Source organism: Bufo gargarizans, chromosome 9 (assembly GCF_014858855.1).
Source record: "Bufo gargarizans isolate SCDJY-AF-19 chromosome 9, ASM1485885v1, whole genome shotgun sequence".
Classification (NCBI taxonomy): domain Eukaryota; kingdom Metazoa; phylum Chordata; class Amphibia; order Anura; family Bufonidae; genus Bufo; species Bufo gargarizans.
The window spans coordinates 106337-125949 of record NC_058088.1 but is presented as its reverse complement, the minus strand read 5'-3'; the positions used below and the strand labels follow the sequence as shown (position 1 = coordinate 125949).

At 44.9% G+C, this 19613-nt stretch overlaps 1 protein-coding gene across 1 annotated transcript in view; it reads left to right on the top strand.

Moving 5' to 3' along the window:
• LOC122946428 (cytochrome P450 2F3-like) overlaps positions 1-19613 on the top strand; it is a 65956-nt gene that overhangs the window by 9559 nt on the left and 36784 nt on the right. Inside the window, exons 4-7 of the mRNA XM_044306056.1 lie at positions 12557-12706; positions 12889-13049; positions 13825-14001; positions 14110-14251. Coding sequence (XP_044161991.1) covers positions 12557-12706; positions 12889-13049; positions 13825-14001; positions 14110-14251 — 630 coding nt within the window. The remainder of the gene's footprint in view (positions 1-12556; positions 12707-12888; positions 13050-13824; positions 14002-14109; positions 14252-19613) is intronic.

The window sequence follows — 19613 nt, the reverse complement described above, 5'->3', positions numbered from 1 at the left end:
TCTTTTTTTTTACAAGTAGAGCCCCCCCTCAAAGAGTAGAGAGGGTGTCAGAAGTAAGTTTGTGTTGACATCACAGATTATTTTGCCCTTCCTCTGATCTGTCAGAACAATAACCCCCCCAAAAAACTGATCCTGTCTGTTGAGCATCTGCCGTCACTCGGTCAGTAATCTATCAGTATTGCTAAAGCCCAAAAAAACAGGAGTGGATCCAAAACAGAGATGACACATGAATGGAATCTATGCATGTCTTCTGTGTTGTATATCCACTCCTGCCTTTGGCTACCAACTCATAATCCAATACTCATGCAAAATAGGGACCATGTCATACAGGCCTTACAGCTGCTACATAGACAGGTTCCGTTGTGCGTCTCATTTTTCCTTCCTTCTGACAGATCAAGGGTCAAACAAATGATGATGTCAGCCAGGCCAAAAAGGCCAAGTCATGGAGTGGGGAGGGTAGGAACAGCATGAGAAGTCCACAGAGTGGCCCAGTGATAGAGTGGTGAGCTAGCCAAAGCATAAGGAAACCACAGAGTGGCCCGATGACAGAGTGGTGAGGAGGCAGCAGCATAAGGAGACCACAGATTGGCCTAGTGACATAGTGCTGAGGTGGCATCAGCATGAGGAGACCACAGAGTGGCCCAGCAACATAGTGTTGAGGTGGTAGCAGCATGAGGAGACCACAGAGTGACCCAGTGAGATAGTGTTGAGGTGACAGCAGCATAAGGAGACCACAGAGTGGCCCAGTGACAAAGTGGTGAAGTGGCAGCAGCATAAGGAAACCAGAGTGGCACAGTGACATAGTGGTGAAGTGGCAGAAGCATGAGGAAACCACAAAGTGGCCAAGTGACATAGTGGTGAGGTAAGAGCAGCATAAGGAGACCACAGAGTGGCCCAGTGACAGAGTGGTGAGGTAACAGCAGCATGAGGAGACCACAGAGTGGCCCAGTGAAATAGTGGGGAGGTGGTGGGCAATACCAGTACCAGCTGTAGGTGGTGGGTGGCTTTAGAAGCCCCTGGCAGCAGGTGTGGTATCAGGCGGGTAGTAGCATCAGAATAGTAGCTAAACCAGGTAGCCAGTGGTGTTTAAAAATCGTGGCTGATCCATGCCTGATTCGTCTTCACAAAGGTCAGTTTCTCCACATTTTGGGTGGACAGGCCAGTTCTCTTTGGGGAAACTATGGCCCCAGCTGCACTAAACACCCATTCTGATGTCAAATTGCTGGCTGGGCAGAAAAGCTTGTCTAGGGCATAATCGACCAGTTGCCGCCACAAATCCAGTTTGGCTGCCTAGTAGTCCAGGGGATCTTCGATGTGGAGTGGCAGGGTGCAGTCCAAGTATGCCACATAGGTTCTGCTCTATGTCTAGCTGCTGTTGTAGTGTCGCACTAGGTAAATGTAGGCACTACTCAAGGGTCAATTGGGCCACGTGGTTCTCCTACTCCTGAGGGATAGTGGCGGTGTATTTAACAGTCCATTTTAATGCATTTTCATATGTATTTATGTGTATTTTCCCTGTGATGTGTGTAGCAGGCCTATTAGGGTGTAGTTCCTCACCCTAGACATTAGAGGGAGATAGGGAGCCCCTAGTATATATAGTTAGGCCCAGACAGGGAGGAGTCAGTCTGTGGAGAGACAGAAGTGAGAGGGCACCTTAGCCAGAGAGAAGCTGAGGGCCTCCTCCTGACATGCAGTTAGACAGTCCAGGCTTCTAGTTGCCACCAGGAGGCTAGTGGATGCAGTTCCAGCCTGCCTGAGGATAAAGAGCCAGAGTTAGCTCAGAAGATTGTCACCAGGGGAAGAGTTTGCCTCCTGAGGAACTTGTAGTTCCCACAAAGCCAAGTGCAGAGCAGAGCAGAAGAGTAACCGGCCAACCTGAGGGCTGAAGGGCAAAAGGATTATTTTCCTAAATCAAGGGATATATACCTGAGGAAGTTTTCTACCAAGGATAAAGCCAGCATTAGGGCATACGGGCCTTGGGATTGAGACAGCCAGGAGTTCTGAGGAATAGTGCACAGGATTTCTGAGGAAAAGTGCAGCCTGGTCTGTAAGTGTTGTTTTTACCCTCTGAGTATCTTGCAAAGAACATTGTACCTGCCATTAATGTAAAAGCCTGCTATTGATTGCTGCTGCCATGTGGAACTGAACTCAGACTGTATAAAGTTAACTTTTCAGTAAAGGAAGTTTGGTTCACCTCAACATCGTGTTCCTCACTTATTACTATTATAAATCGGTGTGCCACCGTTACAGGCACTGGCGTCACAAATCTTAAAGGGACCTTGCCCCCGGCACATTAAACATCTGCAACATCCAGGGCACCTCACCCAACATCAGGCCTGGTCCCTATACACAAGAGTGCCCCAGAGGACTCCTGTGCCAGCCTCTCCATCACTGCTCTACGCCTGCCCAGGGTCTCTCCATAAACTGTGAGTAACCAAGAGCAACCCTTGTTTGCCTAAGTACCGTGCGTGACCTCACAATCGCAATACCCTGCTGGGCGGCGTACGGCACTGTTGCTGGTGAGTAGTTTCTTCAGTGGGCGGATGAAGAAAACAGTTCATCAGTGACACTAGACTTAGGTTATTGCTGATGGAGCTGGTACTGCTTCTGTCCCCCTAAACCTGCCCCCCCCACAGCCATGGCAGTGGAACGTGAGCGCAGAGGGCTCACCTGGTCAGACCTGCATGAGGCTGGGCGATGGCGCAGATAGGCAGCTGCCAACTGACTACATAGAATGTCTTAATAGTAGTTCAGTTTGTACTCCCTCTCAGCGGGTGTAAAATAGGCCCCCATTTTCAACTGGTAGCGGGGGTTTAACATGGTGGAGAGCCAGTAGTCATCCCTCTGCCGAATGGCGACAATTCGGCTGTCACTACGCAAGTGATCATGCATCGGGCCATTTGCGCAAGTGACTCGGAGGGACTGCCTGCCTCAATCTCAACTGCGTACTCCAATGGTGTGTCTGGGTCATCTGCCTTGTTTTTCTCCTCTCCTGTCACCTGTGTAGAAAAAAACTGCCATTTCTCTAGGCATTGCTTGTGCTCCAATGTCCTCCTCCTATAGTTCAGCCCTCACAGCGCTCATGTGGCCATGAGATATATTTGCCACGTCTCCTGTCCCCTGGACAGACAGATTTAGCAGCATCTGTTCCAGGACATGAATCAGTGGAATGACATTGTTTATTACTTAGTCCTGGTGACTGACAAATACAGTGGCCTCCTCAAAGGGACAGAGCAAATGCAAGGTGCCACTCATGATGTCACGGATGGTGTTGCAGAAAGCTGGAACTTATAAATAAACATCCGACTGGCTTGATCCCAAACTAAGGAGCATATGGGTGAGCCCTATAAAACCCCTAGAGCTCTCCCTGACTGCTATGCCCATGCAAAGGTCTTTATGGTAGACGATTGCATGTCCACGTACCTCATACTATATGACACCTGAAAACCCCTTTAATAGTGAGGGGACACGACCACCGGCTCCTGCACTTAATACGGACGGAGTCAGGGTCACCTAGAATCAAGCCAGCAAGGAAACAAATAAAGGAAACAGACTTATCTGAGGAATCAGCAGAAGCAGCCTTCAGCAGTGAACACAATCCAGGAAGAAGTATAAACCGCAAAGTGAGGCAGTATGGGAGGGAATATAAAGGGAAACAATTAGAGTAAATTGGTGACAGCTGGGAGAAGGAAAGGAGATGACAAAGTGAAACCAAAACAAAGAACTTCATGCAGGTAGAGAAGAATATCTAACAGACCTTCTCACAGAAGTGGCGGTGACACATGAGCTGCCACTGGCTAACATCGAAAGTTCACAGGGGGGTACCTCTGTCCGCCTGTATCATCAAGAAATCGTTTATGGTCTTCCTCTGTTCATGTAATCGGTCCAACATACCGTATGGAGGGTTGACTTCCAACGGGTAGAAACGTCGCATATCAGCTTATGTTTGGGGACGCCGTGCTGCCGCTGCAGCTCAAGGAGGGTGTGCTTTGAAGTGTACTAGTGGTTGAAGTGCATGCAAAGTTTCCTGGCCATTTTCAGGATATCTTGCAGATGGGGTGAAGACTTCAGGAACTGCTTTCCAACCAGATTGAACACGTGCGCCACGCAGGGCACATGGATCAGCTCTACTTGATGCAGCACCGACATTATGTTCTTCCCATTGTCGGTCACCATGGTTCCGATTTTGAGTTGTCGAGGAGAAAGCAAGGATTCTATTTCTTGATGAAGGACACAGAGCAGTTCCTTCCCTGTGTGACTCTGTTCGTCCAGGTAAACTAGGTGTAAAGCAGCGTGAGTGCCCGATCTCCTATATGCTACAGAAAGTCTGGAATAAAGTTATATGTATCATATAGTGCAAACAACCTAAAAGCAGCAGTATGACTGCAATTTTGATCCCCAACAAGTGCAGCAAGGTGTAATAAATCCTATCCTATTAACCAGGCTGTACACTCTCCTATTGCACCCTGTTCTCTTTTTATAGTGTAGATGATGCCTCCCTATCCTTTCCCTACACCTTGACTAGTCTTTTACTGAACTTTGTAAATCATTTTTTCAGCACAAAAAAGTCTTCCGTAGCACTGTCCCTAGAGCCTGCTGACGTCTTTCCCTGCACTAAGTACACTGGTAAATGGCAGAACCCAAAATAGCTGAGGCTATTTATAGGGCTGTGACATCACAGGGCCTGGCTGGCTGCATGATGGCATTGTGGGTGATCCCTCATTCCCAGAGTTCTTTGCTCTATGTCCTAACACGTGCATCAGCCATTTTAGCAAAAAATGCAATTCGTTACCACGAAGAGTGAGGAAATTCAGATTCAGTGCAAATCCAATTTTTCTGAAATTCGGATTGAATTCCACTTTCTCAACTTCGATTTGCTCATCTCTACTGGTGATGGAAAAACTCAACTTTTTTCAGAAGCCGAAATAGAGTGGCACAGTAGGCTTTTCCTGGAGTACATTGTTAAAGATAAATGAAAAAAGCAACCATTTTAGGGCTCTTTCACATCTGCGTTATTGTCTTCCGGCATAGAGTTCCGTCGTCGGGGCTCTATGCCGGAAGAATACTGATCAGGATTATCCTAATGCATTCTGAATGGACAGTCCGTCCTTCAGGATGCATCAGGATGTCTTCCGTTCCGGAACGGAACGTTTTTTGGCCGCAGCAAATAGCGCAGCATGCTGCGCTTTTTGCTCCGGCCAAAAATCCGGAACACTTGCCGCAAGGCCGGATCCGGAATGAATGCCCATTGAAAGGCATTGATCCGGATCCTGCCTTAAGCTAAACGTCGTTTCGGCGCATTGCCGGATGCGACGTTTAGCTTTTTCTCAATGGTTACCATGGCTGCCGGGACGCTAAAGTCCTGACAGCCATGGTAAAGTGTAGTGGGGAGCGGGGAGCAGCATACTTACCATCCGTGCGGCTCCCGGGGCGCTCCAGAGTGACGTCAGGGCGCCCCAAGCGCATGGATCACGTGATCGCATGGATCACATGATCCATGCGCATGGGGCGCTCTGACGTCACTCTGGAGCGCCCCGGGAGCCGCACGGATGGTAAGTATACCGCTCGCCCGCTCCCCACTACTACTATGGCAATCAGGACTTTAATAGCTTCCTGGGTGCCATAGTAACACTGAAAGCATTTTGAAGACGGATCCGCTTTCAGTACACTTGCGTTTTTCCGGATCCGGCGTGTAATTCCGGCAAGTGGAGTACACGCCGGATCCGGACAACGCAAGTGTGAAAGAGGCCTAAAATGGGCCTTTTCTAACAGGGACTCAAAGCATAGAACTATCATCATCAAGACATAAATATCTGATTGGTGGGAGGTCTAAATCTTGGCACCCTCTCCAAGCAGCTGTTTAAAGAGGCCAGATTACTCTGGTGAGAACTGTGGCTTCTTCCTACTCCGGTGACATCACATTCACCTGGGCTGCTACACCAAGCACAGCCACTATACAATGTACAATGCTCTGCTTGGTAAGCTTTGAGGAGGCCTGATCAGGGTTTTCAGACCCCCACCAATTTGATGTTGATGACCTGTTCTGAAGATAAGGTAATAAATATTGTACTCATGCAAAACCCCTTTAATGTAGCTTCCATTTGATGGTGTATCTCATTGACCTTATGTTCTGATATGTTTTGTGTAATGGTATGAAAACATTTCAGGACATAGAGAGACGGGAATGCTAGTTATGTTACATCAACCCACAAAAATGTCTAGCATTGTGACTGCTGGCTTCTCTCCCAGTTTAGGTTACATAATAGAACAAGCAGAATTCTCCTATAAGCCTTTTATTTGGTGGCCGTCTTCTGACCTATAGCTTCACAATAACCGATTAGAGCTTGTATCTGAGCAGTGGGGAATAGATATTCACGAAGCTGTGTTCCTACCATTATTCAGACACGGACACTTCTCAGCTCTCAAACAAATCCTGTCCCGTTCTCAGAGGATAAAATGATCTGCACAATAAAGATTGTGAAAGCTGCAGATTAGAACCGTAACTGGATCCTCCATTATGTAAGGCAGAACGCTCTTGGCCCCAACACTGCCCACTGGTCTGCAGGATCTAGTATGAATATCTGGGATTAAAATGTGTGGTCGCCATAAACTGCTCAACCCTCAACGTTAATGAATTTTGAAGTAACATATTTGTGGAAAAGCTTGTGCTTTGTCAGTTACATGAAAAGCAGAGTCATTTTCTAAATGCATGAAATTAATTATTGTACTGATGGGTCCTACAGTTTGTATCATAGTCCAGAGCTGCACTGACATTTTTGAAAGCTTCGAAGCTGAAGTCTACTTCATCTGCCCAATATCTGCAGAGCTTGGTAAATTGAATTCCAGGAATTGTCATCTTTTATACCAGATGGTGTCGGATGTTCCTCTGCATTAAAAGAATCTTAGCTAAGCTGTTAGAGGGATTCTGTCAGCCCGATTTTCAATACTGAGCTGTTGATATCATCATATCAGTCGCCTTCATCTAAATAAAAATATACTAGTCCTTTCATTTTTGATAAATATCACTTTTATTTATATGCTAATTACCTTCATAACGTGCCCAAGGGGCTGTGCCCAGCCATGCCCCTTATCTTGGAGCCCAGCGCTGCCCCATTGTTAATTATTCACTCCTCTCCTCGGCTTTTTTTCCGCAATGCGCTGTAATCTCGCGCTGCTTCACCTCCGTCCTCTGCCTGGACATGTCTATCAATGGCACATGCGCAAAATTACGACGCACTGTGAAAAAAAAAAGCAGAGGAGTGAATAATTAACAGCGTGGCGGCACTGAACTCCAAGAAAAGGGGCGCAGCTGGGCACAAACGGCCAGAGGGACAACCCCTTGGGTACGTTATGAAGGTAATTAGCATATAAATAAGTGATTTTTATCAAAAATGAAAGGACAGGTGGGGGTAAGACTAGTATATATTTATTTAGATAAAGGAGACTGATGAACAGCTCAGTATCGAAAATTGGGCTGACAGAATCCATTTAAGGGTGTGTCTGCCCACAAGCTGGTTGACAGTTTCCAATAGAAACTAGCAAAATTTTGAAAACCGCTCTGAACATTACACAGACAGCACGTTGATTTCATTTTAACCAATTTATTTTTCATTTACCCAGTGGTGTTGCTGCAGGTTGCAGCTGATTGCTGGAGGCCTAAGCTTTAAGACAACCTTAGTTAGGGGGGCCAAACCTCCAACTAAAGGGTATCATCCAAATCAGGCAAACATTACAAAAGAGATTCATCATGGTCATTTATGGGATATCAGAAGGATATACCATTACAGTATTTACTGATCAGTGGAGGCGTCACTACTGGGACTGCCTAGTTCAACAGAACAAAGAGTGCCAGTTCCCAGGGGCCCCTGTAGATAAAGGTCCTGATGTTTACAGTAAGGGATCTGAGACAATTTCTTGCCTCATTATTCAGCAGAAACAACCCCATTCATATGAATGGAACTGATGCATGAAAATATACCCTAAGTTTGTGATGCACCACAGATCACTTTCATAATGTGGTCCTGCTATTAGGAACTGTCATTGTAACTTAAAGAGCACCTGCCTGCAGGATCAATTCTATTAAACCAGGCACTATTTAGAAGGCTTCATTCAGTTGAGTGAAATGATACCTGTCTTGTTAAAATCGGTTGCAGCGTTCCTGATAAAGAAAATCTTTTTTTATTTAAGAAAATCAAGGCTTCAGTGGCCTAGCCACCTGGCTCCTCATCATTCCACCTTGGTGCACTGAAGCCCACCTTTACATAAAAAAAAGTATTTTTGCTCAGTAACACAGCAACCTATTTTTACAAGGCAGGTATCACATTAATCAGCAGGGTCAACGCTAAAGCACAGAGTACCTGGTTTAATAGGGTTGACCCTGATGACAGGTGCCCATTAAGGTATAAGGTAACTAATGGGATCAATGACACGAGGCACAGTCAATTGGATGTATTTATCTATTTGTTCTCCAGAAATCGTTTGCAACCTTTCCTAGTTAGATTTCCTTATTTTTGGTGGTTGAAGGCTTCGGCTACATGACCACTTTGGCCATGGCATACATTGCACAGCCAAACAACCCAATCTGCAGCATCCCAACAAGTTAAGATTACGTTCCCATAATCCTACAGTAGTCCAAAGCTGCAGGATTTCTTGAGGCTTTCAGGTCGCAGACATGGCAACTTGTAGGTCGCAATGTGATACAGTACCATTTATTTTCATTATCCTGCAGTGTACAGTAGCATCACAATGCTGCAATCTTTGAATGTTTCACAACAAGAGCCTTGCAATTCTTTTCTACTTTAAACTGTATTCTCATCTATGTTGGAGGCTTCTTGTAGGAACGTTTGTCACAATTTCTGCCCAAAAATCTGGTCAATATAGCACAGCGTGCATGCTGTGCTACTGTGTCCAGTAAAAAGCCTTAGAGAACTGCTTATGTCTGTCATTTGATGGACCCAGCATTTCCATTCGAGGCCTTACTATTATAAGTACAACTTTCATTGTGTACAGGTAAAACTCAAACTTGGAATATCGTGCAAAGTTCATTTATTTCAATAATCCAACTTAAAAGGTGAAACTAACATATGAGATAGACTCATCACATGCAAAGCGAGATATTTCAAGCCTTTATTTTTTATAATTTGGATGATTATGGCTTATAGGTAGGGATGAGCGAACCCGAACTGTATAGTTCGGGTTCGTACCGAATTTTGGGGTATCCGTGACACGGACCTGAACCCGAACATTTTTGTAAAAGTCTGGGTTCGGTGTTCGTCGCTTTCTTGGCGCTTTTTGAAAGGCTGCAAAGCAGCCAATCAACAAGCGTCATACTACTTGCCCCAAGAGGCCGTCACAGCCATGCCTACTATTGGCATGGCTGTGATTGGCCAGTGCAGCATGTGACCCAGCCTCTATTTAAGCTGGAGTCACGTAGTGCCGCACGTCACTCTGCTCTGAACAGTGTAGGGAGAAGTTGCAGCTTTGACTGTTAGGGTGAGAGTAGGCAGTGATTAACTCCTCCAAAAGACTTAATTCAGTGATCGATCTACAGCTGTGGATCATTGAACTGCTGCTATTCAATTGCTCACTGTTTTTAGGCTGCCCAGAGTGTTTTTCAGTCACTTTTTTTCTGGGGTGATCGGCGGCCATTTTGTGTCTTGTGGTGCGCCAGCACAAGCTGCGACCAAGTGCATTTAACCATCAATAGTGTGGTTATTTTTTTGCTATATCCTAAATCAGCGGCAAGCTATCACCAAGTGCATTTAACCATCAATAGTGTGGTTATTTTTTGGCTAAATCCTACATCAGGGGCAAGCTATCACCAAGTGCATTTAACCATCAATAGTGTGGTTATTTTTTGGCTATATCCTACATCAGGGACTTGGCTGTGCTTGCTATTTTATTGGGGGGTGAAATACAAGTGCCAAAATAGCAGTACCCTAAATCTGGTGTTTCAGCTGTGGCCAGCCAATTGTAATACTGTCTGCTGTCTGGCAAAGGATATATTTTTGTTCAGGGTTTAAATACAATTCCCAACTTAGCAATTTCCTAATTTAGTGGTTTCTGCTGTATCAGGCCTACTTTAAATCTATCCCTAAAAGGGTATATTAGATTCAAGGTGCAGATAGGGTCATTCTCAATAACTTCACACACACGCTACTGTGCAATTCCAAGTCTAATTCTGTCTGTAAACGTATACCTGTCACCCAGCGCCTAAATAAAAGGCCTCAAATTTATATTCAGCTAAATCTGTGGTTATTGCTGTGCCTTTATTAGTGTAATACGGTACCTAAATAGATAGCCAGATAGTGTTAGGTGTCAGTAAAAAAAAGGCCTGGATTTGAATTCAATACATTGGGCCAAATAATATTTTTCTTATTGTGGTGAACGGTAACAATGAGGAAAACATCTAGTAAGGGACGCGGACGCGGACATGGTCGTGGTGGTGTTAGTGGACCCTCTGGTGCTGGGAGAAGACGTGGCCGTTCTGCCACAGCCACACGTCCTAGTGTACCAACTACCTCAGGTCCCAGTAGCCGCCATAATTTACAGCGATATTTGGTGGGGCCCAATGCCGTTCTAAGGATGGTAAGGCCTGAGCAGGTACAGGCATTAGTCAATTGGGTGTCCGACAGTGGATCCAGCACGTTCACATTATCTCCCACCCAGTCTTCTGCAGAAAGCGCACAGATGGCGCCTGAAAACCAAGCCCATCAGTCTGTCACATCACCCCCATGCATACCAGGGAAACTGTCTGAGCCTCAAGTTATGCAGCAGTCTCTTATGCTGTTTGAAGACTCCGCTGGCAGGGTTTCCCAAGGGCATCCACCTAGCCCTTCCCCAGCGGTGGAAGACATAGAATGCACTGATGCACAACCACTTATGTTTCCTGATGATGAGGACATGGGAATACCACCTCACCACGTCTCTGATGATGACGAAACACAGGTGACAACTGGTGATGTGAAGCATGATTCTCTGCTGACATGAAGCCAGATTCTCTGTTATGGGACCTCTCTCCTCTGCCTGGGTGCCAGGGCCTAAATATATGACAATGGACTGTTACAGTGGTGGGTGACGTGAAGCATGATTCTCTGCTATGACATGAAGACTGATTCTCTGCTGACATGAAGCCAGATTCTCTGTTACGGGACCTCTCTCCTCTGCCTGGGCCTAAATATTTTACAATGGACTGTTCCAGTGTTGGGTGACGTAAAGCCTGATTCTCTGCTATGACATGAAGACTGATTCTCTGCTGACATGAAGCCAGATTCTCTGTTACGGGACCTCTCTCCTCTGCCTGGGTGCCGGGGCCTAAATATATGACAATGGACTGTTACAGTGGTGGGTGACGTGAAGCATGATTCTCTGCTATGACATGAAGACTGATTCTCTGCTGACATGAAGCCTGAATCTCTGTTATGGGACCTCTCTCCTCTGCCTGGGTGCCTGGGCCTAAATATCTGACAATGGACTGTTCCAGTGTTCGGTGACGTGAAGCCTGATTCTCTGCTATGACATGAAGCCTGATTCTCTGCTGACATGAAGCCAGATTCTCTGTTACGGGACCTCTCTCCTCTGCCTGGGTCTAAATATCTGACAATGGACTGTTCCAGTGTTGGGTGACGTGAAGCATGATTCTCTGCTATGACATGAAGACTGATTCTCTGCTGACATGAAGCCATATTCTCTGTTACAGGACCTCTCTCCTCTGCCTGGATGCCGGGGCCTAAATATTTGACAATGGACTGTTCCAGTGGTGGGTGACGTGAAGCATGATTCTCTGCTATGACATGAAGACTGATTCTCTGCTGACATGAAGCCAGATTCTCTGTTACGGGACCTCTCTCCTCTGCCTGGGTGCCTGGGCCTAAATATTTGACAATGGACTGTTCCAGTGTTGGGTGACGTAAAGCCTGATTCTCTGCTATGACATGAAGACTGATTCTCTGCTGACATGAAGCCAGATTCTCTGTTATGGGACCTCTCTCCTCTGCCTGGGTGCCGGGGCCTAAATATATGACAATGGACTGTTACAGTGGTGGGTGACGTGAAGCCAGATTCTCTGCTATGGGACCTCTCTCCAATTGATATTGGTTAATTTTAATTTTAAATAATTTCCCTATCCACATTTGTTTGCAGGGGATTTACCTACATGTTGCTTCCCTTTTGCAGCCCTCTAGCCCTTTCCTGGGCTGTTTTACAGCCTTTTTAGTGCCGAAAAGCTCGGGTCCCCATTGACTTCAATGGGGTTCGGGTTCGGGACGAAGTTCGGGTCGGGTTCGGATCCCGAAACCGAACATTTCCGGGAAGTTCGGCCGAACTTCTCGAACCCGAACATCCAGGTGTTCGCTCAACTCTACTTATAGGTTATGAAACTCCAAAGTCACAATTTTGAGGTACCCTTTGCTCAAGGGATATGGATTATCTAGCTGTGAAACTTTGAAACTAGAATATTGAACCTTTTCACAAAATTCAAATTTTAAGCTGCATTAATGAAATTCCTTTTAATTTGCATTACGGAATTCACCAGTAAAATTATTTTCCCTTAACTCAGGGATGGCCTTTTCCAATGGGGAGAAGTGGAAGGACCTCAGGCGTTTTGCATTGGTAACCCTGCGAAATTTTGGAATGGGGAAGAGAAGCATAGCGGAGAGAATTCAAGAGGAGGCGCAATTCATGTTGGAAGAGTTCAGGAACACAAAGCGTAAGGGTCAGGGCAACCTGAATTCTTGCATATTCTGCACTAAATTCTCTATACTGATTATTTTTGTAAAAAAATTTTTTTGTAGAAGATAATAATGAAAATGCTTATTAACAAATGACTTGTAAGTTGTCTTAATGATTATTGCTTGCACCAAAATGAGCATTGGTGAATTTGCGCCACAGAAAAGCCTTTTGATCCAACTTTCTTCTTGAGTCGAGCCGTTTCGAATGTCATCTGCTCAATCGTCTTTGGCAATCGGTTTGAGTACGACAACAAGAGGTTCCTGTCACTTCTTCAACACATCCATGACATTTTTCAAATTTTGAGTTCTGGCTGGGGAAAGGTGAGAGGAAATAGCTATTATTATTATTATTATTATTATTATTATTATTAATAATAATTTGAAAGTGCCATAAATTTCATGGTGCTGTACATCAAGAGGGGTTACACATAATATAAAAATACAAATACAGTAAACAAGAAACTATAAACAGACTGGTACAGAAAGTGAGAGGACCCTGCCTGCAAGAGCTTACAACCTACAAGGGAAGGGGGAAGAACAAAACAGTGAGGGTAAAGGCTGTTCATCTGGGTGTGTGGTGGTAGCATGCTCATTTATGGTGGTAGGCTTTCAAGTCACGTTTGAAGGTTTGGGATGGATATTGGTGGAGAGTTGGATGTGATGGGGTAGTGAGTTGCAGAGTAGGGGAGAGGCAAGTGAGAATTCTTGCAGTTGATTATGTGAAGAACAGACAAGAGGAGAACAGAGGAGAAGGTCTTTGAGGATCAGAGATTACATGTGGGGATGTATCTGCAAAGCAGGGTGCGCATAAGCATTACACAGCCTGACACTCTCAGCACTGATTGAACAATAAGACTGTACAGCAACTGTGGCAGGCTAGGCTTATTACCTGGTTGGCCATTCATTTGAATGACCAGTATGCAATATTACATTTTCCTTTTTGGGGGGCTTTGTAAAAGAAAATACAGTATTTTTTGCCCATAGACAACCAATCACAATACCACAGTACTACAGATGATGCAACCGGTCCCATAAATGCCCCATATCTGGTGATTTTCATAAACTTTTTGAGTTGTCTTACTTTGATCCTAAACAGTTTTATAACATATATCCTGGGATCATGGATTACTTGCCAGGACCTCATCAACGCATTTTCAAACATTTTAAAAACATGAAATCCTTTGTGCTGGAAAATGTGAGTGACCACGAAAAAACATTTCAGGCTGAATATCCACGTGATTTCATAGACTGTTTCCTTATCAAGATGCAAAAGGTAAGTCAATAAATAAGACAGACAAGAACTAATTAAAAATTAGACATGTTCTTTTTCACTTCTTTATTTAATAATTGCTTCTACATAAATCTTTTTGTCTGGTACCAGGAGAAAGGAAACCCTATAAGCAACTTCAACAATGAGACCCTTGTGATGACAACTATTAACTTGTTCTTTGGAGGAACGGAAACTGTTAGTACTACTTTAAGATATGGGATCCTTATTCTAATGAAATATCCAGATATCACAGGTATGGAGGGGTTTTCTGGATTTTACAGTATAGTATGCTTGCTATTGTCCTGAAATATAACAATAATAAACTTAGAATAAGGCTTCACTTAAGGTATCCTAATGCAGCTTCTCCAAAACATAGGTTTTCTCATCTACACTAACAGCAACTAGGTACAGTGCCTTGCAAAAGTATTCACCCCCCTTGACTTTTTTTCGTATTTTGGTGCCTCACAACCTAGTTTTAACATGGATTGTTTGAGGATTTGCATCATTTAATTTACAGAACATGCCCACAACTTTGAAGATTTTTTTTTTTTTTATTGTGAAGCAAACAACAAATAGGACAAAATAACAGACAAATACACTGTGCATAACTATTCACCCCCCTAAAGTCAATACATTGTAGAGCCACATTTTGTGGCAATCACAGCTCCAAGTCGCTTTGAATAAGTCTCTATGAGCTTGCCTCATTTTACCACTAGGATTTTTGCCCATTCCTCCTTGTAAAACTGCTCCAGCTCCTTCAAGTTGGATGGTTTGCGCTTGCGATTTTCTATTGGATTGAGATCTGGGCTGTGACTCGGCCGTTCCAACACATTAACATGTTTCCCCTTAAACCACTCAAGTGTTGCTTTAGGCTACTTTCACACTTGCGTTCAGAACGTATCCGTCTGCATTATATTGTAAAAAAAATTCTAAGTGTCAAAGTAGCCTCAGACGGATCCGTCCAGACTTTACATTGAAAGTCAATGGGGGACGGATCCGTTTGAAAATTGAGCCATAGTTTGTCATATTCAAATGGATCCGTCCCCATTGACTTTCATTGTAAGTCTGGACGGATCCGTTTGCCTCCGCACGGCCAGGCGGACATCCGGATGCTGCAAGCAGCATTCAGGTGTCCGCCTGCTGAGCGGAGCGGAGGCCAAACGCTGCCAGACTGATGTATTCTGAGCGGATCCGCATCCACTCAGAATGCATTAGGGCTGGACGGAAGCGTTCGGGGCCGCTTGGGAGAGCCTTTGAATGGAACTCACAAGTGGAGCCTCGAACGCTAGTGTGAAAGTAGCCTTAGCAGTGTGTTTGGGATCATTGTCCTGCTGGAAGGTGAACCTCCATCCTAGCCTCAAATCACGTGGAACAGGTTTTGCTCAAAAATATCCCTGTATTTAGCACCATCCATCTGTCCCTCAACTCTGACCAGTTTCCCAGTCCCGGCTGCTGAAAAACACAGCATGATGCTGTCACCACCATGTTTCACTGTGGGGATGGTGTTCTTTGGGTGATGTGATGTGTTGGGTTTGCGCCAGACATAGCATTTTCTTTGATGGCCGAAAAGTTCAATTTTAGTCTCATCAGACCAGAGCACCTTCCTCCATACATTTTGGGAGTCTCCCACATGCCTTTTCGCAAACTCACAACGTGCCTTTTTGTTTCTAGCTGAAAGCAATGGCTTTCTTCTGGCCACTCTGCTATAAAGCCCAACTCTATGGAGCGTACGGCTTATTGTTGTCCTATGTACAGATACTCCAGTCTCTGCTGTGGAACACTGAAGCTCCTCCAGGGTTACCTTAGGTCTCTGTGCTGCCTCTCGGATTAATGCCCTCCTTGCCTGGTCCGTGAGTTTTGGTGGGCGGACGTCTCTTGGCAGGTTTGCTGTTGTGCCATGTTCTTTCCATTTGGTTATGATAGATTTCATGGTGCTCCTGAGTGTCATCAAAGATTTGGATATTTTTTTAAGACCTAACCATGACTTTTACTTATCAACAACATTGTCCCTTACTTGTTTGGAGAGTTCCTTGGTCTTCATGGCAGTGTTTGGTTAGTGATGCCTTTTGCTTAGGTGTTGCAGCCTCTGGGGCCTTTCAAAAGAGGTGTGTATATGTAATGACAGATCATGTGATACTTAGATTGCACACAGGTGGACATCATTTCACTAATTATGTGACTTCTGAAGGTAATTGGTTGCACCAGAGCTTTTTTGGGGCTTTCTAACTAAGGGAGTGAATACATACGCACATGCCAATTTTCTGTTTTCTATTTGTAAACAATAGTTTTATTTAAATATTTTTCTCATTTCACTTCACCAACTTAGACTATTGTGTTCTGATCCATCACATAAAATTCTAATTAACTAAACATTGAACTTAAGGCTGTAATGTAACAGAATACGAAAAAAAACGTATACTTTTGCAAGGCACTGTATGTATGATGCTTTTAGTTTAGGTCACTAGACCAGCAGTCAGGCTGAAACTTGTGGCCATCTGATTGAGATCTAAGTTTGGTGGAGGGCCACATCAATCTCTCCCAGGGCCAATTTATGTTTTGATGGCACCTTGTGCAGGACTCCTGCATCCAGTATTTTGACTCTGTCTCAGTGGTTCTGATTTTGCTTATATTTGTCTCTTCTGGTTTGACCTGGCAAGTTTGTTCCACTAATTCTTAGTGTGGATTCTTTTTTTTTAAATATAATTTTCACTTTATTTTTATAATCTCAGCAAGTTACAATTTATATAGAAAAAACCAAAGTAGTAGAATCATCCCCATCCCACCCCACAACCACCCCCCCCTCCCCACCTTGCTTGAGAAAAGAAAAAAAAAAAAAAAAGGGTGGATTCTTAGCGTGGTCGTCGATCTGTCACTAAGCTCTCCTTATAGTTTCCTGTAGTAATGATCGAGCACCAAAGTGCTCGGGTGCTCTGGTTGAACACATTGGGATGCTCGGGTGCTCTACAGAGCACCAGAGCACAATGGAAGTCAAAGGGAGAACCCGAGCATTAAACCAGGCACCCCCTGCTCTGAAGAGGGGAGGGTGTCTGGTTCATAGGAAAAGGTCAGAAATTGATAGAAACACCATGGGGAGGATGTCTCGATGCATCTTGGACTCCAAGGTCGCTGCTGGGAACCATGTTGTCGGAGTAGTACGCCACTTTTACAAACTGACAATAATGCGCACAAAAACGGGAAAAAGAAAAACAATTTTAGAGGAAACATTTTTAGGAAACATTCTTTCCTGTATATTTAATTGTATATAAAGTGCAAGTGCTGCCAAAAATTAAAAGGAAGAGGTACTCCGATACAACATGTATATCACATAATGGAGAGCCTCATTCACATTGTGGTACAATTATTCAGATATTGGGACTCCTACAGTCATAAAGCCTATGCACTAAGTGAAAGGGCTGCCAAAAATTACAAGGAACCGGCACTCCAAAACACCCTTTGTTACACATAAAGGAGGGCATCATACACACCATTGAAAAATTATGATTGATGGCCTGCTGGTGACCATCAAAAACATTTGGAGCTGATCTGACCGTCTAAAACATTAGGGGGCGAGGGCCTGCTGCCGCATTGGTGACTCTAGATAACCTCTGGGCGATTGCACGTCCCCGTTACAGCGACGATCCATTCGGATGTCTGCCCTATCAACTTTTGATGTTTTTTTCGATGGTGATCACAGGTAACTGGAAATCAGGGTTCGATGCCGGAAAGGGAGCTTGAGAAAGGGCTACCACATCCAAGGGAGGTCAATGGCTGAAATATGATTGGCTGTTGTTGCCTTGCCACTTTTTTCCTAATTGTGAACCACCCAGAGAGGGTGGGTCAAGTTATTAAAACACAAGCATCCAAGGAAGGCAGCAGGCATGCGGCAATTACCCACTCCCAACTCGAGGAGGTAGTGATGATAAATAACAATACAGCACTCTTAAGCGGCCCTGTTATTGGAATGAGTACACTTTCTGTTAAGAAGGATCTATTGGAGGGCAAGTCTGGTGCCAGTAGCCAACTTGCTCCGGGCCTCCACAACATTCACCCAGTGTGCCATCATGGTGAGGATTGTGTTGACCAGACTCTTGGCTACTGAGATTGGACTTGTAGGTGAGGGCCTGCTGCTTTGTTGACTCTAGATAACTTCTAGCCGACTGCATGTCCCCGTGATGGCGATGATCCATTTGGATGTCTGCCCTATCAACTTTGGAGCAATTTTTCAACAAGGACCTTCTTGAATAGCACCGTTTTGCTTGTCCTCTCCACCAGAGGAATGAGAGATGAGAAGTTCTCTTTGTAGCAGGGGTCGAGAAGGGTGAACAACTAGTAATCCATGTTGTTTAAAATGCGTATAACGCACGGGTCGTGGGAAAGGTAGCCTAACATGAAGTCAGCCATGTGTGCCAGAGTACCAACAGGCAAGACTTCGCTACTGTCATCAGAAGGTGAGCTGACCCTGTAAAAGATTGTAGGTGAGGGACGGCAGGTGAGCTGACCCTGTAAAACATTATATGCGAGGGCCTGCAGGTGAGCTGACCCTGTAAAAGATTATATGTGAGGGCCTGCAGTTGAGCTGATCTTGTAAAACAATATATGCGAGGGCCTGCAGTTGAACTGACCCTGTAAAAGATTATATGCGAGGGCCTGCAGTTGAGCTGACCCTGTAAAACATTATATGCGAGGGACTGCAGGTGACCTGACCCTGTAAAACATTATATGCGAGGGCCTGCAGTTGAACTGACCCTGAAAAATATTGTAGGTGAGGGCCTGCATTTGAGCTGACCCTGTAAAACATTGTATGCGAGGGTCTGCAGGTGAGCTGACCCTGTAAAACATTATATGCGAGGGCCTGCAGGTGACCTGACCCTGTAAAACATTATATGCGAGGGCCTGTAGGTGACCTGACCCTGTAAAACATTATATGCGAGGACCTGCAGTTGAGCTGACCCTGAAAAATATTGTAGGTGAGGGCCTGCAGTTGAGCTGACCCTGTAAAACATTATATGAGAGGGTCTGAAGTTGAGATGACCCTGTAAAAGATTTTAGGTGAGGGGCTGCAGGTGACCTGACCCTGTAAAACATTATACGTGAGGGCCTGCAGTTGAGCTGACCCTCTAAAAAACTATATGCGACTGCATATATGAGAGGGTATTATGTGCAATGAATAAGCATGTGTATATGATGGAAGAGGAAGAGGAGGATGAGAAAAGGAAGATTTACCATATACCCTTTTTTGTGGTGGAAGGGATGCATGGGAATACAGTGTATTCAGTACATTAAACAACACATTTAAAGTGCCTTTGTTCATCCGTTTTCCTCTGGTGGAGTCGAGAAGTCTGGGGCAATCTAGGCTTTGTTCATTTTTATAAGAGTCAACCAGTCAGCATTTTCAGTTAAAGGGCGCATACACTTATCTGTTATAATGCCACCAGCAGCACTAAATACCTGCTCAGACAAAATGCTGGCAGCAGGGCAGGCCAGCACCTCCAAGGGTAGAGTGCAAGTTCATGCCATGTGTCCAGCTTGGACACCCAGTAGTTATAAGGCACTGGTTGCTACATACTCCTTCACCATCTTCGAAAACGTTTCCCTCCTTGTAACACTAGGCCGCG